General features: G+C 42.3%; 1 protein-coding gene across 3 annotated transcripts in view; it reads left to right on the plus strand.

Annotated features, from left to right (window-relative positions):
• Positions 1 to 2,406: 2,406 nt before the first annotated feature.
• map3k3 (mitogen-activated protein kinase kinase kinase 3) overlaps positions 2,407 to 26,432 on the plus strand; it is a 35,449-nt gene continuing 11,423 nt past the window's right edge. Inside the window, exons 1-14 of one of the 3 annotated variants that reach the window (XM_047162144.2) lie at positions 2,407 to 3,610; positions 16,421 to 16,542; positions 16,658 to 16,760; positions 18,538 to 18,668; positions 18,758 to 18,798; positions 19,032 to 19,131; positions 19,234 to 19,347; positions 20,461 to 20,581; positions 23,929 to 24,062; positions 24,341 to 24,414; positions 24,605 to 24,672; positions 24,965 to 25,060; positions 25,175 to 25,336; positions 25,731 to 25,879. In XM_047162144.2, the coding sequence (XP_047018100.1) occupies positions 16,757 to 16,760; positions 18,538 to 18,668; positions 18,758 to 18,798; positions 19,032 to 19,131; positions 19,234 to 19,347; positions 20,461 to 20,581; positions 23,929 to 24,062; positions 24,341 to 24,414; positions 24,605 to 24,672; positions 24,965 to 25,060; positions 25,175 to 25,336; positions 25,731 to 25,879 (1,194 nt within the window). In that variant the 5' untranslated portion in view covers positions 2,407 to 3,610; positions 16,421 to 16,542; positions 16,658 to 16,756. The remainder of the gene's footprint in view (positions 3,611 to 16,420; positions 16,543 to 16,657; positions 16,761 to 18,537; positions 18,669 to 18,757; positions 18,799 to 19,031; positions 19,132 to 19,233; positions 19,348 to 20,460; positions 20,582 to 23,928; positions 24,063 to 24,340; positions 24,415 to 24,604; positions 24,673 to 24,964; positions 25,061 to 25,174; positions 25,337 to 25,730; positions 25,880 to 26,432) is intronic. The other 2 variants (XM_017452488.3, XM_047162142.2) reach the window with 2 other exon arrangements.

A 26,432-nucleotide genomic window follows, 5' to 3' on the forward strand; every position in this document is an offset into this window, starting at 1 on the left:
AGTGCCACATGCTGCACAAAAATTCTAAGAAGTAGCCATTTTTAAAATAAATAGCTTTTTATTATGATTGAAAGCTGACTTGGCGCACGGTGGCTTAGTGGTTAGCATGTTCGCGTCACACCTCCGGAGTTCGATTCCCGCCGGGGCCATGTGTGTGCGGAGTTTGCATGTTCTCCATGTGCTGCGGAGGTTTCCTCCCCAGTCCAAAGACATGCATGGTAGGCTGATTGGCGTGTCTAAAGTGTCTGTAGTGTATCAATGGGTGTGCGAGTGTGTATGTGATTGTGCCCTGTGATGGACTGGCACCCTGTCCTGTACCCCGCCTTGTGCCCGATGCTCCCTGGTATAGGCTCCAGGTTCCCCATGACCCTGAAGAAGGAGTAAGCGGTAGAAGATAGATGAAAGTTGACTTTTTCTGACTTCTCGTACACTATTCATTATACACTATACACTATTCGTCGGACTCTAACCAAAAACGTCACAGAACTTCTTTTGTTGCTGATGGTGCCGATAATTGGCTTGACCCTGGTATTGCTGCTTGCAGCTATATTTATTATTATTATTATTGATCAGAAGTATTTGAGACACCTATGAATGTCATATCATGTGATATTTCACATACCTGTACCCCTTGGGTTATTTGTCTGAGAGTTAATTTGTTTATCTAAAATTATTGAAAAGTAATCAGGGTGGAGTTCAATCCAAACAGAGCTGAGCAGTTAAAGGTTATTATTGTTATTATTATTGTTTGCCGTTGTTGTCAATTTTTAGAAATTGTTTTAGGTCCAAAACATTTGCAAAGTCAGTGTTAGAGTTGCTTTTTGTGTTAAGGAAAGGAGAGGAAGAATGGCAGAAGGCAGGTAGAAGAGTTAACCATGTATTTGTAATATTGTAATACGCACAGCTTGGTGCACTATTTATGTTAGTCCACTGAGTGGCGCCATTTCCTAAAAATATATATTTATAAAAATCTTTGACTACTGTCCTCCAATGGGAAAATGAGCTCTTTCTTCTTGTGGTGAACACCAAGAGCTGAATTGGCCCCATTTTTGGTAAGTTGTTTAAAATTGACTACATTAAATCAAACACTTAATTAAGTGTTTCTTAATTGGATCCCTGCCTGTGATAGTATCTTAAATATGAAAGTTTATGAATATATTAAACTACCCAGTATGCTGCCTTTGTCGGCCCTAATGGTTAAAGCTGCTGTAAGCAATGTCAGCAGTTCTTGTGCCACAAATTCTCCTCAAAGCACATGGTGTAACAGTAAGAGAAGACTGACGGGTGCTGTTATGGTTGAATATCTTATTCCAGATTAATAAACGTAATAAGTGCACTTACACTTATTGAATTTGTAAAATGATTGTGACTCTTTTGCCACAATGACTTTTGTAAACTACCAAGCAAACAACTCTAACAGCTCTACATAGAACTGATGTCCGAATGTTATTTTGATATTCTTTGTACACTTTTCTGGTCACAAGCTTCTGTATCAAGAAAGATATTTCGCAATGCCAGTCAAATTACCTTTTTTTGTGACACAAGGCAGTAACAGAATCTAGCAAATGCTGGAATTCAGAAATTGCTGTATACATGCTAGTTTCTTAAGCAGAATATCGCCTTAATCGGGTTCATATCGGATTATTGTTGTCCATGTAAACGTACTGAATGACAGACATAGAGCTATTTCAGATTGAGAAAGTCCCTGATCAAAGTAAAAAAATAACAAAAATGTTCATCCATGATGTTGCAGGATCGCGCTAAGTTTTTGCTGCCTCCAGAACAATAAAATCAATGACCAAATGTTATGTCGAGTACACAGAAAATAAATTAAGTTGTGATCACGAGAAATCGACTTTTGTTACATCCGTAACAACTAAAAAAAAACGACTATTTTTATTAAGTTGAGATGACGAGAGAACATCTTTTGCTATGTCGAGATCACCAGAAAATGAAGTTGTGTTCACGAGGAAACAAGAAAAGAAAGAAAAATAATAATCATACATGGCATCTTGGGGCTCCATTAACTGACTAACGCAGGGGTTTTCAAAGTGGGGACCACCAGGGGGCGCCTCAACAATTTGGTGTGAAAAATAAATAAATGCATGATTCTAACTTTCAGACAAACACACACACACACAATCAATTCCTAATGTAATGTAAAGATGCAAGATGTAATTATTAATAAAAAGGGGGGATATATTGAGAAGTCTGTATTTTTTATTTATTTTAAAGACATCTTGCAAAAGGGGTGCCTCGGTCAAATGTTAATGCCATTTGGAGGGCCTTGCCATGGAAACGTTTGAGAACCCCTGGACTAACGTATTTGAAACATTATTTGTCTGTTGAGAGGTTTTAAATCAGGCGATCTGGCAACTCCAGTAGACCGCGTACAGCGCGCAGAGAGAAGTCGCGCGCCCCCGATTGTTTATTCTCCTCCACTGCTAGACTAAGCTGTCATGTTACACCACACGGATATGAGGTTTATCCACCGTATGCGTTTCTGCTAGCGTGCACGGACCGTCAGACTCTGAGGACGACCCACTTTTTCTTTCCACCTACTTCAGGATTCAAAAACTTTCCTGTCGTTAAAGGAAGCGAACGAATATACGGGTTCCGGTGGGCGCCGAACTGCCTTTTCTCCCCCGTTGCTTCTTCTTTTTTTATCGGATTCATCCTGGGCTTCTGTGTTTTGCGAATATGTTAGAAATGTCCGGCTTTTTAAATCTCCTTAATTTTAACAACCAACAATGTTCACGAACAGTTCGTCGATTTGGTAGCGTGTTGCTATGTGAAAAGCAGGTCTCGAGCTCCGGATAGCCTCTGTTGTTCTGTGTCGCGCGCGACGCTGGTTTAAAAACAAACGTTTAAATAATAACGTAATTAACGGTCAGTCGAGATCTTCGCGAGAGCGTTTAGTCGCCATTTTATTTGGGTTGTTTTTTTTTTTTGGTCACGGAAACGTACAGTTGTAGCGCTAGTACTTTCTTTCAACTTTCGCTTTGTTTTTGGTTAAGCTTAAGCGACTTATTAAAGTTAATTACTGGTTTTCTTTTGGATGAAAAGTGACACCAAACCTCCGTTTCAAAGCACACAGAGTGAGAGGGGGAGAAGAAGGAAAAAAACTGCAAAGCTAGCAGAAAAAGGAGGCATCAGAATCACGGAAATCGCTTTGCCCCCTCCTCTCTTACGCTGTTAAATGGATTTCATAAAGGCAACCCGTTTACTCCTGCACCTTTTGGACTAACTAAAGCTAGAGATTCGCCGATTCGAGTGAATTTCTCCCATCTATTTGCAGGTTTCCTCAGAGCGACGATGAAACGACGCCGGAGGCTTCTCGTTGTTTTTCTGAAGTCTTCAGAGAAATCCCATCACTGTCGCACCATCATATGACAGCGAGGTCTGCGTTTAAAAACAATTCTAAACTTTCTAACACCTGGGAGCTTTTTACACAATGGCAGCACCAGTTTCTCCCCCGACGGACATGGAGTAATGGAGGCTGGACTTTCCATCTCAGTGGCATCACCGAAATACTCTTCTTCTTAGACTTATTTACACAAATAGTTCGTCCTGCGCATGCGCGAAGAGAGGTCACGTGTTCGAGTTTCAGGTGAGAACCAAAGGGATAGGTGATACTAGTCATATTCTTCTACGGTGAAATGTACACTATCAAACACTGACATGGCGTCCTCTGGTACATGTGATGAATGGATATAGAGGGAAATGGGATTTTTCCCCACCAAGTCATTGTTATTATGTCATTAACAATGCTTCTTTTTGCTGTTATAACAAAGTAATGCTGGTTGCTGAGTTCCAAATAGCGCAAATATGAGATACACGTTTGTGTGTGGAGGAAAAGCCATAAAATTCATGTTCCAACTGAAGCCGGGCGCACACTGGGCGATTTTTTTAATAGTCCTTTTGCGACTGTTGTACGAATGCGAACCCTCCGCCGTAAGCCGTGTCACGCTTTAGGATCTCGGTCGTCGTTAATGTCGGACCGTACGACGGCCAAGACGCGATAGACGGACGCACGAACGGAGATTCTTACGGAGTAGGAGACGCCAGACTGTAGACCTCAGATCGTCTGACGCTGGCAGAATTCAATCGGAGGAAAAATTCGATCGCGACGGATTTGAATTGGCTGTCGGGGAACGTGTCGAACTAGCGATCATAGATTACAGATTGTGGCCCAGGGTTACAGGGATCTTTTAGGATTCGTGAAATTTCTTCGTGGGCAGAATCGTACAGTGTGAACCCGGCTTTACGTGGAACAAAAAGCTGAAATGAACCCGAATAGGGTCGGTTATCATATGGGGCTGCTGTGTTTGGCCATCGTACATCTTTTGTACTTCTCAGTTTGTTCTTGTGCAATAGCTGTGCTTGGTGATGAAAATGTTCTCTCAAGGAACACCGCAACACATCTGCACAAACGCTGGAGTAAGTACTGAAAGTGCGAGTCGGTAGCATTCTCACCGAATGCTAAGCAGACAATTTCCAAAATAAATCAAAATGGTCCACCGCTCAGTATTTCACAACTGTTACGTTCAGGTCTAAAGGTAACCGAAACGACAAAGCTAAGAGGTTCCCGTCATTATACGTTTATCCGTTTTGGAAGATATCCAAATCGACTTACAGTTGAGCCGAAGAGATGAGTGTTAGCCGGTCCCTCTAAGATTTTGCGATCGTATAAATTAACGTGAAATCAAGCGAACGCAGCGATGTTCGGAGGAGCTTGCGATTTTTCAACGTTTCCACGGATTTCCTGCAGATTCAGGCCAAGACGCGCCATGTGACGTCATTCCAACGCGCATTCATTCAAAGCCCTCTTCGATTCATGTGCGTCGGACTCGTTTTCCGAATAAGGTCTCGTTTACCAACAAACAGCACTGCGAAAGACTGTGCGAAACAAACGAGTGCAAATGCAGTTTCGCCAGTCGGAGTAGTCTTCTGCAAAGAATGTGCAGATAGCTGCAAAGTGCATCGCAAATTTATTTGAAAAAATCTCGCCCGCAACAATCACAAAAAAAAAAAACCCCTCTGAGTTTCGAACTCACAACCTGCTGATCATTAGTCCTGAATCCTAAACTACTGAGCCAAAACTTCCTCGTTTGTTGTGTGAACTCACGATACTCTGAGCTTTATTAGTGAACTCATGATGTTAGCTTAATCTTATGTGTCCACACTAGCAAGTGACAGAGTCAGGCGATTGTTCATTTTCTTTGTAAGTGCACTACACTTCGAATTCAGCCTTCACTTCGAGCCCCGAATTCAGCAGCAGGCAACATGATTTGAGATGATTGGCTCAAATGATTCGTAGGACCAATCATATAGTGCAAGGGTTCCCAAACTTTTCCAGGGCAAGGCCCCCCAAACGGCATTAACATTTGACCGAGGCCGCCCTTTTGCAAGATGTCTTTAAAACACATTAAAAATACAGACTTCTGAATATATCCCCCTTTTTTTTTTATTAATAATTACATCTTTACATTACATTACATTAGGAATTGATTGTGTGTGTATGTGTGTGGGTGGTTGTCTGAGAGTGAGAATTTATTTTTCAAACCAAATTGTTGAGGCGCCCCCTGGCGGCCCCCACTTTGAAAACCACTGATATAGTGTGTATTTTCTTCATAGCATTCCTACCTGCAATTAGTTCCTATGTACCGCCAAGCTAGGAATAAAAGCCAAACAAAAATTTTCATCTCATCCTGTCTTACTGTATACGAAAATAAAGCTTCAAAGGAAGTACCGGTGATTGTCGGTGTCTCTGGAGAGTGTACGTAGCTAGTTCAGCTAGCTTAACGCTGCTAATCTGTCGTAAATCATGTGCTGTAAGAAATCCATTTTGGCTGTACCCAAAGCCATCGGAACTGAAAGCGCTGGATCGGACCCATCTGTTGTTGCTTTAGAAAACTAAAGGAGCAGCAGCGTCAGGATTCATAAACGAGTTCTGAGATCAGCACTATGTCCAATTTTGCCATCCTAGTCGTTCAGTCATTTAGAAGATAATTAAAAATAGTGATGAGAAAGAATGTCCTCACTGCCAATTTCAAATAACACGTGACTCATTTGTTACTGGAGATTTACATTACTGTCTATATAAAACTTTCCTGAGGCAACCTGAACAGCAGTAACAAAAATGAGATTTTTAATGCATTATAACTTCTAGTACTCAATTTACTTCTGTTTTATGTTATTGCTGAATAGTTCCCACCGCTATCTCAACGTCTGAGTAACTGTTCTAAGTAACAACTGATAACCGATACTGCTCTGACGTTTTTTTTTACACCGGAATAATGCAGAAGCTGTTAAAAAGGTGTTATTTGGAGGACAGATGCTGTTGTTTTTTAAGCTAATAATGTATTAGGACAGACAACTTGATCTTAAGTACTTGTTTTTGTATTACAGTCTGTACAGGATTTTTTTGGTGATTGTTGTCGCCAAAAACGCTTGATTTTGCTGCGTTTTGTTGGGGTTTTTTTTTTTGCGAAAAACTACTTGAATTGGCGAAATAGTTTCGTCTTTTACAGTGATGTTTGTTGGTAAGCGAGACCTTTTAGCTGTACTCATGTTCGTCGTGATGACGTCACACGGCGCGACCCGGCCCAAATCTGCGTAAAAAATATCGCGGCGTTTGCTCGATTTTGCGTAAATTTCTGCAATCGCAAAAATACGATCGCGAAATCCTGGAGGGACTGGTGTAAAACGAAGAGAATTAACAGTCAACATCACACGTGTACACAGCATGTAAGGAGAATATATCCGCAACAGTAGATACCGAACTACATGCAAGATTGTCTTTTGTTAGCAACAAGCTATCCAGCTAAGTGTGATGAGTGATGTATATTTACCTGCTCAAACCAGCAAACTGTATAGTGTTATGGATTAAAAAAAACAAAACATTTATGTTTGTATGTTGATTGAGCTAAACCAAATAGTACGTATATACAGAATAGCTCTTAAAAGTTAATAAGTGCTACTTTGTTTAGTGTTGATGCTGTGGGCAGCCATGTTGATTTGAGGTCAATAGCTTAACTCAGGGCTGAGGAAGACTTTCTCGATTCTCTAAATTGAATGGAGTGTTTATTCTTTGTTTTTTTTCCCCCAATTCAGATGATGGAAATACCAAGTTATGTGTTTTCGTTGAACGCAGCATATTATAAAATGGAAAATAAGAGTGAATTGTGCTGCATTTTCTGAATACCAGAGAACGTCTTAGTCTTTGTCCTTAACAGATTTAACTTGGTATTTTGTTTTTTGTTTTTTTAAAAAAAGCTGATACTTTAATTTGTTGCCAAACCAAACTGGACCAGGTGTGCTCTCAGGCTACAAAGGAGGTAAGCAAAAAAAAAAAAAAAAAGAAAGAAAGAACAAACCACAGCTTCTAATGAAACAAGCGATGTTCCAATATTTAGACAGTTGAACTATTTAGCAGAACTCAAAGAACGACTGAATTTTAAAAAAAAAAAAGGCTTTGAAGGCCTTTGCGGACGTCGATGTGTTTACTCTTCTCCTAACTCGGCTCAGCAAGAGCTTGATGTTAAGACTTGCTTACTAATGTCGCTTGTACACATCAAAATTGCCTGTTCATTCAGTGCCAGATGGAATTCCTGGAACAGACTGAAAGCAAAAGGGCAACAAAAAAACATCAATACATCACATGAGTATAGATGCATTATTGCAGGACCGCGTCCATTTATTTTCAATCTGGCTTTTGGTGATGATGCTGTGTCATTACGTCAAATATGATTCAATTGTGAGTGTAGGTCATGTTTATACCACCTGCTGGCACTCTCTGTAACCCAGCACGGATTTCTGCTTAACAAGCCGTCTGTTCTAGAGCAGCCGGTAACCTTTCATTGGCTTTTCACGCTGTGTAGCAGGAGTGATGATTTGAACCGGTCTCCTCGAGGGTTTGGTGAACATCAGCAAGGATTTGTGCTGGAAGCTCTGAGTGAACTCTGTAGTGTATAACGTCTGTACATTACCATGTGTAGCATGTCTCAACCCTAGAGCTTGAAAAAGGCTTTCTAGACTAAACGGTTAAGGCAAAGTGAAAGAAAACGAAACAAAGGCATTCCAGTTGTTACGTTGTAGCTAGAGGAAGGGGATACAAGCGATACAGAGTCGTTGCTGATGACAGCGTCATTAAGACCAGTTAGACCAGGAGAACAGTCAGCGGTGTCACAAGAAATATTTCAATGCAAATTAGCTCATGTGTGCTCAGAAAGATTGTTTTTTTGGGGAACAATGGTGATCAGTGATTGGTGGTTGGGAACGATGATCAGTTATTAGTCATGGGGAAGAATGGTGACCAGTGATTAGTGGTCGGGAACAATGGTCAGTGATTGGTGGTTGGAAACAATGATTATCAGCGATTGTTTTTTGGGAAACGTGGTAATCAGTGATGGTTGGGCTCAATGATCAGTTATTAGTCATGGGGAAGAATGGTGATCAGTGATTGGTGGTTGCGAACAATGGTGATCAGTGATTGGTAGTTGGGAACAATGGTTAGCCGTGATTGGTGGTTGGGAACAATGATGATCACTGATTGGTGGTTGGGATCAATGATGATCACTGATTGGTGGTTGGGATCAATGATGATCACTGATTGGTGGTTGGCATCAATGATGATCACTGATTGGTGGTTGGGATCAGTGGTGATCACTGATTGGAAATTGGGAACAATGGTGATCAGTAACAAGGCTGCTCTCTCAACTCGTATAACCAGCAGTTGTGAGGTCAGCCATACGGAGTGCACGACAGTCGCTAACCTTTGCACAAAAAGTCACTAGAGTTGCTAGACTGTTTTTAAGAAATAAAAACATCGGGGGACTGAAATGTCGCCAATTGTAGCAACACAATTGCTTGATTTGGTAAAAATGGTTATCAGAGAGATGGAAATGGACACGCATGCACAATATTAAAAATATTATTCTCACTCTCCATGTGTGCCGTTTGTTAAAACACTGCCTAGGTAGGCTGAATTTTTGTGCAGAGTGAGACGAGATGAAACCTGTCCCCATACAGAAGGGAGCATTAAAGACCACAAATGTAGTACTTGCACAACGTATTGTAACGTTTACCTTTTGACACAACAACACATCTTGTTTGCTTCTGTTGAGTTCCTCCTGTCGACGATATTTCCTCCGCTGTACCACCGTTTTTTCCAGCACTTTCTTCGTAACGTCTGTTGCTTTCTTTTATTTCGCGTTCTTTTTGTCTGTAGCGTGTAAATCCATTTTCAGAACCACTGTGTTCAATCAGATAATCGGGTCACATGACGGTAGTGTAGCACAGACAGCGTGGTCACTATCACTCGTTTTTACACTCTGTGCTTAGAGTAAAGGCCAAAAGTGTGAGATTTAATCTGCGCTTAGCTCGAACGGTGTGAGCGCAGAAGACCATGTGCACCGTCGATATGGCTTCACTCGAGCACATTTTAATCGAAACATTTGCAACCGTTCTACGCGTAATGGTTTCTGTTCTTAAGATTTAGGGAAAATTAGGAAAATTTATGTTTGAATGTAAATAGAAATGGAACATTACTGACAATTGCGCATTAATTCAGCTTAAAATCAAATTGTTGTCATTTACACTGGCAGTGTGTTAGCAATAACTATAAGCTTGTCACTCAGTTCGTGATAGTCTCCGTCTATATATATATTTTATATTTTATTTATATATATATATACCATATATATATATATATATATATATATATATATATATATATATATATATATATATATATATATATATATATATATATATGGTTATGGGGCAGAAATTTCCCTGACTATCTGTGTAACAAAGTTATAGTCAGCACTGTGTCAGGGGCTGTCCCGGCGAAATTTGTACACATACGTCATACTCCAAGTTCAGATACGTCTAAAGTCATCATGTGCCAACTACAAGCATAAAAGGAGGCTATGACTGTGCAGTGACAGGTAGGCTGACAATCCAAGACCAAGCAGGATTGAGAGCGTCTTGACCAGATGGAGATGAGCTTTTGTCTTATTAAACAGGTAATGCATTTATTCGGTTTCTAATTTGGTGGGAAGAGAGTGAATGATAGCTGGCTGGTTTATCCTCGCTGTGGAAGTTGTATCATTACCCAGTTGTGAAGAAGAACTCTTGATAGTGACTAGAACTTAACGGGATGTGTTTGGGTATTTTTGTATTACCAATTGAGTTACATCAGAGTGTTCATATGTGTGTGTGTGTGTGTGTGTGTGTGTGTGTGTGTATATATATATATATATATATCAAGGTATATATATATATCATATATATGTCAAGGTAGGAACACGTTAAGAAGTAACTGAATAATGTTAGCGCCCTAGATAAAACAGACACCAATAAATATCCATGTTTTTATATATATATATATATATATATATATATATAAAAACATGGATATTTATTGGTGTCTGTTTTATCTAGGGCGCTAACATTATTCAGTTACTTCTTAACGTGTTCCTACCTTGACAGACTGGAGAACAAGGCTGACTGTTACACCTATTGAGAGGGTTAACAGGAACTTTGTGTACTCTTAAAAAATAGTTCTGTGTAGCATTCAGAGAGTTCTGTGGTTTGTCCATATTAAGGTCGCAAAATGACAGGGGCTTTTTTGTTAGAGCGTATAATAATGCGCCGTCAATACAACAGATCTCGTCACAGATGAGTTCATCCGTGCGAGTATAGACCGATACTTGACGTCAGGGCGCTAGACTGTGGGCTTGGTGATACAGCTGAAAAAATTTATCACGATATAATGTTTCGTATCATTCGGTATCGATAATTATCGATCAATTTGAATGTTTTCTAAACTAAGACCAGTAGCAAAAAAGGTTTCAATTTAACCATTGTATTTTTAATTTACTCGCTTTATTAAGGCAAACAGGAAATCATTTTAGCTTTAACAGTGAAAAAACAAAATAGAATTTAAACAAATATCTTCTCTTATATGCTATATGAAGATTACATAAATAAGTGTTAAAGAAACTCAGTCAATAAAATGTTACAGAATGTGCGCAATGTAAAAGTGTAAACGTAAAACATTGAGGTAGATCAACATCGCATTATAGCGCAGAATGTGACTCCTGGTGCTCGGGTTTGTGCTCAGCCTGTTAGCATGGTTAGCCTAGCCTCGTATAAAACTTCCACTTTAACGCTGCCGAGGTCCGCGTCTGACGAGCCGAGCTCCTGCTCTGAGGACACTCACTGTCCTCTCCAGAGCCGACATTTTAACAGAAAACACAAAACAGCAGCACTTGCCTGCTGTTCAAAGTCACACGCATTGTACATGTGCAGAGTGCTGCGCATGCGCACTACAAGTCTCTCGCAGCTTATTTTCCCGTGCTTGGGCGGGACGGGGTTTTTCTTCGCAAAACTTACACACAACGGTGTTCTGATGTTGGTCAGACGAAAAGAAACCAAAAAAAAAAAAAAAAAACTGCCTCACTGGCGAGCTATGTCCTTTTTTATTCACAATCTTCTCGGCAGGCCTGAACTCATTTTCACACATGTCCGTGTGTTGTGATGTCCGTGTGATGTGATGTAACATGGCGATGGCGCAACCGAACCCCACAGATACGCAACTCGTTATTGGCTGTTTGCTTGCACACTCCTTTATCGAGGCATATGATGGGCTGTTTGTGATCCAGGGACGGCGCACGCTTGAGGGTCGTTCACGCAACCAAACTTCATGTCTGTTTACATCTTATCGAACGTTACACCGAACATTTTTTCTATCGTTACCAGTAAAGGTGTACCGTCGATAAATATCGATACCCTTTTATCGTCCCGCGCTAGACCAAACGGTCGCATTTTGCAACTACTCGCACGTTTTTTTTTAAATTTCATGTTGAAAAACGAGGAGGGAGCGAGTCTTCCAGAGTTGGCCAATGTGTCTGAGAAGGAGAGGGTCCATGAGTTATTAGTCAACTGCATGGGAAACGTCATCAACACTCGCGTCTCGCTTTCGTGGCATCACGCTCGTCGTCCGTAAAAGTGAACCATGGCGAAACGAACCATTTTTTTTCCAAACATCACATAAGTAGTTATACATTGCACACATTGGTCTTGAACAGTACGCACACGTTTAGACTCGGGCCGAAAGCTCCCCGAGGTCCTTTGGAGCCATGCCACACGCCTTCATATTTGCTTTTAGCACATCTTTGTAACGCTTACGCTGTCCACCGAGAGCTCGAACACAGTGTTCCAGCTGACTGTAGGAACACGTCTTAGGTATGCGGTTATCGTTCATGTGAACGGCATGCCTGGTCCAGCAAAAGAGCGCGATCATCAAAAAAGCTTCAACGCCGGTTGTGTCACGTATTCTGAGGCCCTCTGTATTCGGTATGTTGTCCTGCCATCTAATGTGCGCCATATACAATATCATGGTTAACCGTAGTAACCGTAGTGAAACATTGCGCAACAATTAGAATCGTTATGACTAAGACAGCAAGAAGCATTAAACCAATCAAACCCTGAGAAACTGCCATTTAAAGAAGTCTCTGCTTACTCAAGTTGACACATTTTCTACTGTTAGGGAAATACACTGTGTAGACAATCATGTTGCAACATCGATGATTACACTGCACTTGAGAAAAACATGGTTGTTGACCAGTTACCAACCAAGCCTCAGAGTTCTAATAAAACGAAGTACATGACCAAGCAGTGGTAGTTCAGTGGGGAATGTTGTGTCCTTGTTACCATACGGTCGTGAGTTCAACTCGCCAGAAAGCCAACGTCCGGCCCTTCAGCAAGGTCATTCACCGTGAACCCCTGAGCTTCGTGCTTGGATTTGATTCTACCTCACTCGTAAGTCACTCTCTAAAGCCTCTGCCAAATGACTGCATGCAACGCGAATGCCTTTTTTGCAGTTCCAACATTTTTTAAGATGAACTCCAACACAAACCAGCGCTGGATTAAAGGCCTAAATGGTTTCTCTCAGACAGTACCGACAGGGATAAATCGGACATGCTGCTTATGTTTGCGGCCTGTGGTCGGACCAGAGAGGAGAAAGAATGCAGCCGAAAAAAGACGACAGGAATCAAAGGAAGACGTTTAGAGGAAGTAATGTAATGAGTGGTTTAGAAAAGAGCAGTTTATAGAAGTCGCATCAGTAATGAGATACTTGTGTGTGTGCGGATCTTCCCACAGAGACGAAACATGTTGGTCCTTGCTGACATCGTCACTGTTGAGGTAAACTCCTGAGACCTGCTACTTGGTGGGTGTATGTTTAGGGGCAGATGGTAATATTTCTGAATAGACATCTGCACTATGTTTGTCTGGATTACAGAAATCTCTTATGCTGTGCATGTAGATTTGGTTAATGCACTTGGGTGGCTCATTCAAACAAAAAAAAATCTAGTATCTTCAGATCCTGCGTAAGATAAAGATCTTAAAGTGGTCAAGTGAACGTCTCCATCTCTATGAGCATGATAGTATTGACAACTTGACTGGATGACTACTCGCCGATTCACCTGCCACCTCAAAATCTCCAGAGAACTCCTCCATCTTTTACCGGTCCTTTATTTGATATGAATCAGAGGAAGTAGCGGAGATCGTCTGTGCCTCTTGGTGAGCGTATGTAGCTAGTACTTATCCGTAGCTTCTAAGTAGTTCATCTGCTAATGAAGCTACAATATGTGGCCAAAAGTATGTGGACACCTGACCTTCATACCCATATGTGGTTCTTCCCCAGAACTTTGCCACAAAGTCGGAAGCACACGGTTGTATACAGCGTCTTTGTGCGCTGTAGCATTACGACTTCCCTTCACTGGAACTAAGAGGTCTAAACCGGTTCCAGCATGACAGTGCTCCTGTGCACAAAGCGAGCTACATGAAGACATGGATTGCCATGATTGGAGTGGAAGAACTCGAGTGTCCCGCACAGAATCCTGACCTCAACCCCACTGAATACGTTTGGGATGAACTGGAACGCCGACTGCACCCCAGGTCCTCCTCACCCAACATCAGTCCCTGACCTCACTAACGCTCTTGTGGCTGAACGAACACAAACCCTCACAGCCACGCCCCAAAATCCGGAGGAAAACTTTCCCAGAAGACTGTAGGTTATTATTATTCACAGTCAAGGAATGAGAAAATCGAAAAAGTGCATGTATCTTAGCTTGTTTTTAACTTCAAATGGTCAGCGTGTACTGTATACAGGAGACAGTGGAAACCAAGCCACCGCTCAGTGCACTAACTTTCACAGCTATCGCAATATCACTGGATGATGGCTCTCCAGGAAATACATCTGGACTTTTATCTCTGTTGTAACAGACACAAGCCAACACGAGACACGGTTTGGCTCTATAACTGTATATTCCTTATGATGGTGTGTGCTTTTTCGAGCATAAAGCTTGACGTATATGCGGATCAGTTTGTGAGAGTGCTCTGAACGGCCAATATTTCCCACATATTTTTCTCCGGGTGGATGAATAGTACAACGCTTTCTCTGTGCCAGCAAAATTCAGGTTTCCTCTATTTTCCAGTCCAGATGCTTATACCTCTGACACACGCACACATATGCGTGTGCACGGCACACTTTCTCACGACGCTGCTATGCTCAGGCACAGATATATGGAAAACCTAACACATGTACACAAAATGGGTTTTTTTTTTTCTTTCTTTCTTTTTTTTTTTCCCTCTCCCCATGTGCTGCACGTGTTTGGACCATATCACTATGAGACTTAAAGGCTTACTGGAGTTTCATACCTTCGAGTCAGAATTTCACAACGCACTACAACAGATGTGTGCGATCGGCACGGGCCGAGTTCGTCGGCAGCCGTTCCTCCCAGAGACTCGACGTGCTGACTCATACAGTATGTCTTACAATGGACGAGACTTGGGCCAAGATTTCAGGCTTAATTGCCTTTCATTATGTTAGCAATCTGAAAATCAGGACGCATGGCTACGAAAGCGTCTCATTTAATAATTAGCCTCAGGTCAAGTAAACATATTTGGGCGAAAAAAGAATCGGTAAAGCTATTCAGCCCTATTTGATAACGATCGTGATAATGATGAAGTGCCTTCCAGGCAGTGATCTTTTTATGTTGTTGTAATATTAGTATATATTATAATATATATTCTATCATGTATAGTATCTAGTACTGCCTCTGCACTTACCACTGTAGTCTAGTGGAGTTTTTGTCCTGTTAGTGTTGTCGCTGTATTGGTACCTGAGCTGAAGCTGAAGCCTATGATGTGAATTTGAGGTGTTACAGCTTGGAGTCGTCACAGTATGATAACCTAGCGAAAAAACATCATAGTTTCATGGTATCACTGTTTTAATCAACGCAAATGGCACAGCCGAAGTTTTTCAGGTCCTCCTCGATTTGCTTGGACCATGTCTTCTTTGGTGCAGAGCTTCGCACCTTCCAGTCTTCAATCCGTTGCCGACGGAGAAGCTGACACGGTATCCGGGTGGTGTTCATTCAGCAGACGTACACAAACCACCTCAATTGAAACGTCTCTCCGATCTTATCCGGATGGTCTCGTTGCGAAGCCGATCACGAAAGGAAGCAGGCATCGCATTTTGGAAAACCTCGAGTTTCTTCAGCTCTGGTTTGAGTCCATGTTTCTGATCCGTATAAGAGAATTGGCAGGATCAGCCTCCAGAAGCGACTCTCTTCTACCGGACCCCGTGATCCCAAATATTAGAATTCTTGCGGTGGTTCGATTTGGACTCCATCAGATGTGAATGTTGGCCAGTGAACCATCTGCTGTCAGCAGATTACACAGCCAAAATGTTTAGTGCTTAGGTGACAGAATTTTTAGGGTTCAGGGAAAGTCCAGAGGGACAGGGTTGGGAAATGATTCACGAGTCATAACCAGACACGAAACCACTGGATGAGAGTGGTTCACTGATGAGAACCACTGGAGTAAGGAACTTGATTGGGCCAGAAATGAAAGAGGAAAAAAAGGAATCCATCATGATCATCAATCCGTACTGCGAAAACATGACACGGTAACAACCCTAGTCGTTATGCAGTGTTTCTCCTTCCATTAAATAGTCCATTTGGCTCATCAGCCAAACTCACGTACTGGCTGCATGGGTATTCAATTAATTTAAGCACAGCATTCAAACGTTGAGGAGAAAGCTTATATTTATTTGTAGCTATGCTGTGAATATTTGCCTCGAATCACATCCCGTTCTCCAGCGATGTTGTTTAGGCCGTGTTTATACATGAACAAAACGTCACGGTTTAACTGAATAATAGAACGTTGTAGCGGCGGCCATCTTAGACAACCAGTATTTATTTATTTATTTATTATTTATTCTTCAGCACCATTTGATTGAGTTGTTGTGCAGTTGATGATGTAGTTTCATTTTGAATTTGTACTACGAATTACTGAATGCAGTTGTTTACATTTTTTTGTTGTTGTTTTTTTTTTTAAAAAGGAGGTTATGTAGCTTGCTGCCATCTGAAGCACAGATACGAGGGTTTTGAATTTCAACTTCAGTGTAAAGTGGAAAACAAAGGGAAGAAAAACAACCCATCAGATTGATCTACTGCATTTGGAGTAAATTGAGGAGAATTGTGGACATGTCTTTTTGTTGGGTACTGAGTTATACATTTGTGATGCCCAATCATATAACGTCTCAAGATGTCTAAAAGCTGCATGTTTTTACTCTCAGGCTGTTAATGGGTGGTGTCAAAGGACCAAGTGTGTGACGACTCCATATCTGAATCCAGAAGAGGACACACACACACGCACACACAAAAACACCGCAAAAATGAGTAAGTTCCCTTTACTTGGATAACATACCGAAGTTAAAGGATCTAGTTAATGTTCAGCTATAGGTTACTGAATGTACTCGGTGTGCAGGTATGTGACCTTGACTCTCCCGGTCTCTCTCAGCATTCTTCTGTATGTGGAATTCTGAGGGGGGAAAAAAGAGAACAAAGGTGAATCGGTGCAATACACCTCTACTGGCTTAAAGAAACTGAGAGTGCTGAGATTACAGACACACAAACACACACACACACACACACACAAACACACTTGTCATGTTGCCTGCATACTGTGCGCTGGTCCAAGCTGCAGGTTTGCACATGGTAGAGGAGGCTCCTCCGGTTCTCTGTCTGTCTCTCTCTCTCTCTCTCTCTCCCCGGAGGTGTGTGAAGTCCATCCAAGCTACACAGTGGGACTATTTTCCTTCTCTGAGTGAGCAAAGCCAAGACTCTCACACTTCAAACACAGGAACCGAGATCTCAAAAAACAGGGATCAAACATATCTCTCCTGCTCAAAGCCTCTGTTACACTGGCACATGACTCAGTGTGTGTGTGTGCGTATGTGTGTGTGTGTGTATGTGTGCATGCTTACTTACAAGACTTCGACTTAAAACGTATGACATGCCTTTGTTTAATTAATAAAAATGTAACAGTTTTGGTGGTGGAACAGTGGTGACTCTGCTTCATCACACCACCTCGTGACTGATTGTTTTCCTATAACAGCACGTCCTATAACATTAATAATAAAAAAATAAATCTAAGAGGGATCATTAAAAAAATGGTTTATTTATTTATTTATTTATTTATTTATTTATTTATTACTGCCCTGAATAAGCGATTTCACATCACAGATGTTTACATCTAGTCCACAAGACACAATAATAACTGAATTTACACAAATTAACTAGTTCAAAAGTTTACATACGCTCGATTCTTAATACCGTGTGTCGTTACCTGGATGATCATCGACTGCGTTTATGTTTTGTGAGTTCTTCACCAGGCGCAAGCGCTCACTCTCACTGATGATCAAGCGTTCACTGATCAAGCGTTCACTGATGATCAGGAAGGCAACACGATGCATTAAGAGTCGGGGGGGGTGTAAACTTTTGAACAGGATGATCGGGAACCTTCTGGGAATGTAAATATCTTTTGTAGTTTCTGAAGGGTAGTACTAAATGGAGAAAAGAAAAGGTCTTTAAACAAAATAATAATAATATACACCAGTCATCATGTTCAAAAGTTTACACCCCCCCGGCTCTTAATGTATCATGTCGCCTCCTTTAGCACGCATGGAAGGCGTAGGTAAACATATGACCTCAATTGTAAACATAACTAAAAGTGGAGAAAACGTATGACATGAAAAATTTAACTGTTGTGGTATGGAAAAAGGGGGGGGGGGGGGTCAATTTTGAGGTGGAACAGTGGTAACTCTGTTCCTGTCACAGCACATCCTATAACTGGGTGTTTTATTCCTTACATAGCTAATATTGCATTACGCAATCATTTGAATGTTTAACATTTGTCACATTCGTCAAGCAACTTGCAGCATTGCTTAACACTGAGGTCCGAGGACGGGCGATACAGTGCCCTTGTGAACGTAAATCCTTAAAGGTGCGATTTGTGTTGTTCTTTTTTTCACCTGACAGACAGCAGGAGGCTTTAAGAAATGCAAACGGCTCCTTTAACTAGCGCCCGAGTAACAGTAACGGCTAACCAGAACATTAGTCATTATAACAACAGTACTCCTACTAATAATTCTCGGCCTCGCTTTTCCGTGTGTAGATGAGAGACAGGCTCTCCATTCCATAATGAAGGACCTGGTGGCGCTGCAGATGACCAGGCGGCAGCCCATGCCAGCTTACGACATGGCCAAAGCCAAGCCTGCTAACACTGCTAGCACGGCTAACAGACAGGTAACACACACACACACACAGAAAACGATGAAGACGTCTTTGTCCTCTGTCTGGACCTGTAGTCAAACGAATCTGTTTGATCCCTCCAGGACGACGTCAGAATCAAGTTCGAGTTCTGCGGAGAGAGAAGGTGAGTGTGAGGCTGTACATTTTATTATGCACACACTCAGAAGAGTACAGATGACCTTTCACAGCACACACACACACAGATACTCAGACATTCCCTAGCTCAGCTCGCAGACTGGAATTTAAGCCGAAAAGGAAAAGACTGTGGTTTGTTTATAGGTGCCAGGAAAAACCACAGCTATGCTAGGTGTGCAACTCTGCGGCAGATCCTGAGAGTGTGTGTGTGTGTGTGTGTAGGATACTGATGTTCAGTCGGCCTGTGCAGTTTGAGGAAGTCCAGAAAAAGGTCAAGACTGTCTTTGGGCAGCAACTCGACCTGCACTATATGAACAATGAGGTATTGATCCAGTCTCACGCCACTCACTCTAATACTGTAGCCTTTCTATCATGACAAATCATTCACAAAGACTTGTATGGGTGTGTGTGTGTGTGTGTGTAGATGTCAATCCCTCTGCACGGCCAGGACGACTTGGACAAGGCTATTGACCTGCTGGACCGCAGCTCTAACATGAAGAGCATAAAGATCCTGCTGCTAACAGAAGAACATAGCAATGTGAGTGACACACACACGCACATGCACAATTTATTCCGTTACTGTTACAAATTACTTCATAAAAAATGTCATCAGTAACGTAATGTGATTATTTTTGGGTTACTTCAAGGTCAGATATGTAAATAAAGTCAAGAGAAAAGCAATATGATTTAAAATACTTTTATTTAGAGCGTGCAAGCATGTTCAATGTTTGGGTTTGGGTTTTTTTTTTGAAGGGGGGGGTGTCTTGATAATGTTCCAAACAGTGTTACTATGAATGCAGACTTTAATACACTAAAAAAGACACACGATTAGCATCACATAAACGTATGTAAATAAAATTGGTTTCACTCTGCCCGCATTTTTTCCTACATTCTTTTGAATGTCCATGGAATAAAATAAAATCTCAGATGCCACGAGTGAACCTTCTGCCGTCGTTTACACATTTAAATGGCCATGTAATACGAAGCAATGTGATAACGTGAAATTAAATATGACCTTATATGATCGTGGGCGTCGTTTCGACTCAGGACAGCTTCATCTGCTACTGTGTTGACTCCGTACACAACAGCGCTTCACCTTCACGCGTTCGCTGAGAGAAGGCTAACGGTTGAGAAGCAGGAATTTGGACAGTAGTTGCTGCAAGCCTCTTATAATCGACCAATCGGTGTGCGAGAAGGCGGGACTTACAGAGAGGGGTTAAAGCAATGCGAATATGCACACACATGATGCAGCATTAGACCATAAGCACATCATAATGAAATTAAAGCCCGGACGTTTTCTCAAATTTAGACGCTTTTTTAAGGTCTGAAATAGAGGACGTATGATCACCTTAACACGTGAGTCAAATTGCTCACGTGAGTCACGACTGGCAAGAGAGACCCAGAGCGATAATCTATCAGCTGTGTATATCGTGTTCTGTCAGATGATTCATTTCTTAGGTTTTAACGGAAGGAAATTGTAATCTTGAGAGTATTCCCATTTGTACTAACTGTAGCTGTAATCTGATTACTTTGTTTTGTGACGTAACTGTAACGGATTACAGCGACCAGTTTTCTGTATCCCGATCACGTAACGCCGTTACTGTACTCCGTTACTCCACGAGCCTGGTAACGAGTGCTGTGTTTTCTACAGGTCTCAAACATGACTCATCCCTCCGGGGGCAAGCAAGTACGAATCAAAGCCTCGCAGTCCATGGGGGATGTGAGCACGGCTTATCAGTCCTCTGAGCCCAGGGGACGCCACCCATCCACCAGTGAGCGCACACACACACACACACATACACAGTGTGATAACAGAATGAGAGACGTGGCATGTGCATGGTACACGGGCAAATTAGTTTGAAGACATTGAGCATACATGCAGCATGTACAGTGTGATGCATTACGTATCTCTAAAACATATCTCCATTCAGAGCAATGCAAACTTAAAAAATACAACCAAAGCGAATAAAATAAATAACAAGTGATAAGAATCTCTTATACATCTATATCTGTCTATCTATCTATTTATCTGTAGATAAATAGATAGATAGACAGATAAGATAACGATAGATAGATCGATAGGTACTATTACATTTCACATAAATATCTATTTGTACATCTTAAATAGCTCATTTCTGCCATTAAAAGTAAAGGCGGGTATCATCGTCAGTTAGTGTTTGGTACACCTGAGCTCCAAAACGTCAAAACTCAGAGATAGAAAATAAAAAAAGAAGGTCACTGTGACTTTTGATCTCAGCATTGGCACGTTATTTTTCAAAATCGCGACTTTATATCTCGCAATTCCGAATTAACGTCTCGCAATTCTGACTTTTTTTTTCCTCTCGCAAAGTTTAAGTCGCGCAATTCGGACTTTATTTTCCTCACAATTGCGAGTTCACGTCTCACAATTCTGGCTTCTCGCGGTTTAGACCTCGCCTTGACGCGGTAACAGAAATGTGACTAACTTCAGGTAACGAGCGCGTGCTAGTGTCTGGTTTTCCTCGTCTTGACTAGTCGATGAGTGTTGTTCTTACAGTGTATATCCTATTTGTAGAGATCGATTGATTCTTTGTCGGTGCATTCTTTGTAGCTCACTAAATAGTCCAGCAGACCACTAAATTGCGAGAAATAATTAAAAAAAAAAACCATCAGAATCGTGACATCTTGTAAGTGTGAGAAATATAAAGCTTTTTCTGTGGCGGAAACGGCCTTCCAGACTGACCGGGATGAAATGGTTGCTGAAAGTAATGAGTGAGAATTTTCTGCAGCTGATTACATACGTCACATTTTTCGGTTTCAAGCAAAGTCTTTCTCAGGTCTTATGCAATGGGGGGAAAAAAGGGGGTTTCTAGGAGTTACGGTTACGAAGTGCGATTAAAACGTCGTGTCCCGAAACAGCGAACTGTCGTGCTAAATATTTGTGATTTGAATGTTAACGATGCATGCGCATGAAGTAAACTGGCTCGTGTGTACAGCAGGACTCATGAACTCGGGCAGCTCACCATAAAGAGGAAAGACTGCCGAGGAATTAGGGGAACAGGAAGATGCTCGAGCTGGCTTGCATTACTCTCGGATGTTGCGTCACGGCTCTCTCGCTCTCTCTCTCATGTGCGGACGTATTCTTTTTAGTATCGTACCCTTCTTTGTTTTTTTCCTGTTTCTTTCATTCTCTTTCTCAGTATCTCTTTTTCTTTTTCTAACCAAACCCCCCCCCCCCCCTCGCTTGCTTTCTGTCTGTTGTTCCTTTGACTTCCTTCGTGAGCAGTGGGCCCTCATCCTTTTCCTGTTCACCATCACTGGCTGCTGCACAATGGCCCGCTGGCATCCGGCCAATCAGATTGTGATACACTATTAGCCGACCGAGCCAGTGGCTCTGGTTGTGTGTGTGCTTGTGAAGAAAGGGAGAGGGAGATTCTTTCAGCTTGTGAGGCGTGCAGAGAAGCAGGACTCGTTCGAGCTTTTGCATCTGGACGAGTTTGTTTATGTCTGCCTTCAGTCTAATGATTCAGGGACTCTGGCAGTGTTAGTTACACTCTGAGCCCATCTCATTGGATTTCTCGCGCAGAGAGGGTATTTTCACGCTGATGTCGACAGCGCTTACACTAAACGCAGGATTATTGCATCATGCTATTTGGCTAGTATTTAAACATGGCCTTCAAGGTCGATACACTAAGGCAGCGGTGTTCGTACAAAGTGCCTTTTGTGTCAAGAAAGGGCCGGCGGGACGGTATGAAAAACAGAGGCTCACAGGAAATACATTCTTACCAGGGACGTAAGGTATCGATAACGTTTTTTTCAGACCGAGTAGAAGTCCACACACATGTACTCCTGGGTACTGATGCTAATAGTGATACTGATCTGAGTAACCTACTTAGTATTGTTCATCAATCAGAGATATCACAGAACATTTTATTTGGCTCAATTTAGGTTTTCCATATTTAAAGAGTTGCCATGCCAAAAACATACGCACTTGCGCAGTCCACAAACTTTCGCAGTCCGCGCACTTACGCAGTCCGCGCACTTGCGTAGTCCGTGCACTTACGCAGTCCACGCATTTTCGCAATCTACGCACTTACGCAGTCCACGCACTTGCGTAGTCCGTGCACTTACGCAGTCCACAAACTTTCGCAGTCCGCGCACTTACGCAGTCCACGCATTTTCGCAATCTACGCACTTATGCAGTCCACAAACTGACGCACTCCACAAACTTTGGCAGTCCACGCACTTTCGCAGTCCACACATTTAGATATTCACTCACTTTTTTGTTCACGCACTTTCGCATTCCTTCTGAGCTCAATTTTGAGCGCCATGGCAAAGGCTGTGAATACTTATGTACATGTACTTTTTCGTTTTTTTATTTTTAATAAATTTGCAAAGATTTCAACCAAACTTCTTTCACGTTGTCATTATGGGGTATCGTTTGCAGAATTTTGAGGAAAATAATGAATTTAATCCATTTTGGAATAAGGCTTTAACATAACGTGGGAAAAGTGAAGCGCTGTGAATACTTTCCGGATGCTCTGTATCTCATAAAGCTCATCCTACAGTACAGTATTTGTGAACACGGTTGATTTTTTTTCCCAGCATTTTTGCTGCTTAAACTTCCCGACTCACAAATTCCATCAAGAGTTGGAATTTTCTGGCACTTTCTGTGTGCGATATCCCCGACTAGCGAGCACGCGAAAACAAGTTTCTGTGCACAAACGACATTAACGGATGAGACGTTTTACTTAAATCTGTTAGGATTTTAGGCAATTCAGGCCCACCAGGATTCCAGGAGGAGGAGCTCGCAACTTTTCAAAATTACAGCAGATTATCCGCAGATTTTAGGGCCGGGACGCGTCATGTGACGTCATCACGACGCGCATTCAGCCCAAGCCCTCTTCGATTCGCGTGCGTCGAATACGATCACAGATAAAAGGTCTCATTTACCAACAAACATCACGGCGAAAGACCAAAAACAACCACAAAGAACTCTTGCAGTGCAAATTTAGAAAAAAGCCACAGTAAAATCAAGCATTTATGGCCACAACAACCAAAAAAATAACCTTTTGACTGGTAATTGTACACGGAAATTGGTCTGTAATACGTCTCCTACCTTTGCCCCACCCACTCTCAGGTTCTCAGAACACTGGGCGGAGCTCTCCGCCTCCCGGCTACGTTCCGGAGCGGCAGCAGCGAATCGCTCGCCAGGGATCCTACACCAGCATTAACAGTGAGGGAGAGTTTATACCCGAGACCAGCGACCAGTGTGTGAGTGTCCAATCGTACACACACTCACATTTCAGACTCACTTAAATCTATAATTCACTTTTTTTTTTTTTCTTTCTGATTCCTTTTTATACTCAGCTGCACTGTATATGAGATTACGTAAAGAACCGAAGAACTCGAATTGAGTGGAATTTTTCGAATTGGTCAGCTGTGGTGTAAAGGACAAGCATGCATGACTACAGGCGCAAATCAAAGCTAGCAGTCCGGCAGCGATTTGACTTATTTTAACCTGAAATGAAGAACATGTGCTTTATCTGCAGGTGCTGGATCCTTGGAGCAGTGCGGAAAATTCCATATCCGGGAGCTGCCAGTCACTCGACAGCAACTCAGAAAGGTCAGAGCCTCGGCTACAGACACATACACACAGGCAGAGGAGAAACCCCGGGGGGGGTCTGCATCGTGTTACATTTATATGAGGTTTAACTATGAGAACTTGGGGTGGGGGGGGGGGGGGGGGTGAAGTTTGTTTTGTTGTTGTTGTCGTTATTATTATTTACCGTTTGTTTTTCCCTTTCCTTTCGCAGCCCCTCACTTCGGAAGTCCCGCATGCACAGAGCCAGAAGTTATCCTGATAACAGGCAGGATTGTGCAGGTTTGTCTAAAGAAATATGTCACGGCTTCCTTTAAAGGGAAGTTTCGATTTTCTGGCCCCAAAATTAGCTCCACTTTCCACCTTCCCACCTGACCCGCTCCATCCGAAGCGGTCATTCCGTTATACGATCGCGCCTCGCGTTCCAGGAACGTTCCAGAAACGTTCCAGAAAACACAACGTGCCTCTTTATTAGTGCCAAATGATTACTTCCATATTCACATCTTGTCTCGAACGTTTACGGTAAAGCAAACGAAAGCCGACGCTTTTTTTGTCTTTTGTCTTAACATCTCAGACAGGGAGAATCACGTGTATGATAAGATTATAGCTAAAGGAGGGACGTACCCACGGAGATACCCGGTCTCTCCGCATCACAAAGACCTCAGTGAGGGTGAGTCGTGTATGAACACACACACACACACACACACACACACACACACACACACACACACACACAGAGTTATTCAGGTGATTTAAAATGTGTTTCTGCTTTGTTTTACCTAAGGTCGGCGCACGTTTCCACGGATACGACGTCCCCAGGGTAACCTGTTCACACTGGTGCCGTCGCGTCGTTCCCTAAACGGCAGCGAGGAGAGCCTCGGAAGCTGGCAGCTGGTCGACACGCACTCCCGGCTCCGCCCCAAAGACCGCCCACTGCCTCACAAGTGTACGGATGAGTCACGTGTGTCGTACGCAGCGATGTGTTTTCAGTGATGTGATCGGAATTGGGATATGATAGATGGATAGCACGTTAGGCTAGTTAGTTAGTCAGCAGTCGTTACGGTTACAGTGTGCATGTTGTGTTTTGTAATAGTGATGGAATATTACCTCTCTGTGTGTGTGTGTGTGTGTGTGTGTGTGTGTGTGTGTGTGTGTGTGTGTGTGTGTGTGTGTGTCTTTACAGTACTATTTATATACAATGAATGATATCATTATCAGTTTGGCATTGTTTATAGCCATTTGATTTCACTGAGTAACAGTGTGTGTGACTCTTTTGTAATTGTATGAAATGTGTGTGTGTGTGTGTGTGTGTGTGTGTGTGTGTGTGTGTGTGTGTTTAGCCCCCACAGCTCCTGTGACATGGCGGAGAGGGAAACTGCTGGGCCAAGGTGCATTCGGCCGTGTTTATCTCTGCTACGACGTGGACACTGGACGGGAACTGGCAGCTAAACAGGTCCAGTTTGATCCAGCAAGCCCGGAGACCAGCAAGGTACCACACACACACACACACACACACACATGCAAGCGCACACACACACATACACACTTTTCTGAAAGTCATAAGCCTAGAATGCATTGTTTTTTTGGCCCCATGAGGCCACTGTTCTGGCATTTTATTACTCATGAGGGGAACTGAGAGGAATGAAAGCACTTTACACATACACTCTGAACAGATGGGAAGTGTCGCATGAGTTTATCAAGAATCAACTTTAAAGAGGTTAATATATATGTTGTTTGTGTGTGTGTTTGTGTGTGTGTGTGTGTGTGTGTATTGCTGCTGTGTTTCTTTTTTGCTCTTTGTTCTGTCTGGGTTTCTCTCCATGCCAGCCCCCTGCTCGCTTTTTCCCCCACACTCTTAAACGTTTTCCTGTCTGCCACTGCAAAAACACACACTGTCACTTCCTGTATCTGTATCTGTGTGTGTGTGTGAGAGAGAGAGAGAGAGAGAGAGAGAGAGAGAGAGAGAGAGAGAGAGAGAGAGACACAGAGAGAGTGAGCATGTGTATGTGTGAGAAAGGAGAGGTTAGGACGGGGAGGTAGGG

The sequence above is a fragment of the Ictalurus punctatus genome, chromosome 2 (assembly GCF_001660625.3).
Source record: "Ictalurus punctatus breed USDA103 chromosome 2, Coco_2.0, whole genome shotgun sequence".
NCBI lineage: Eukaryota > Metazoa > Chordata > Actinopteri > Siluriformes > Ictaluridae > Ictalurus > Ictalurus punctatus.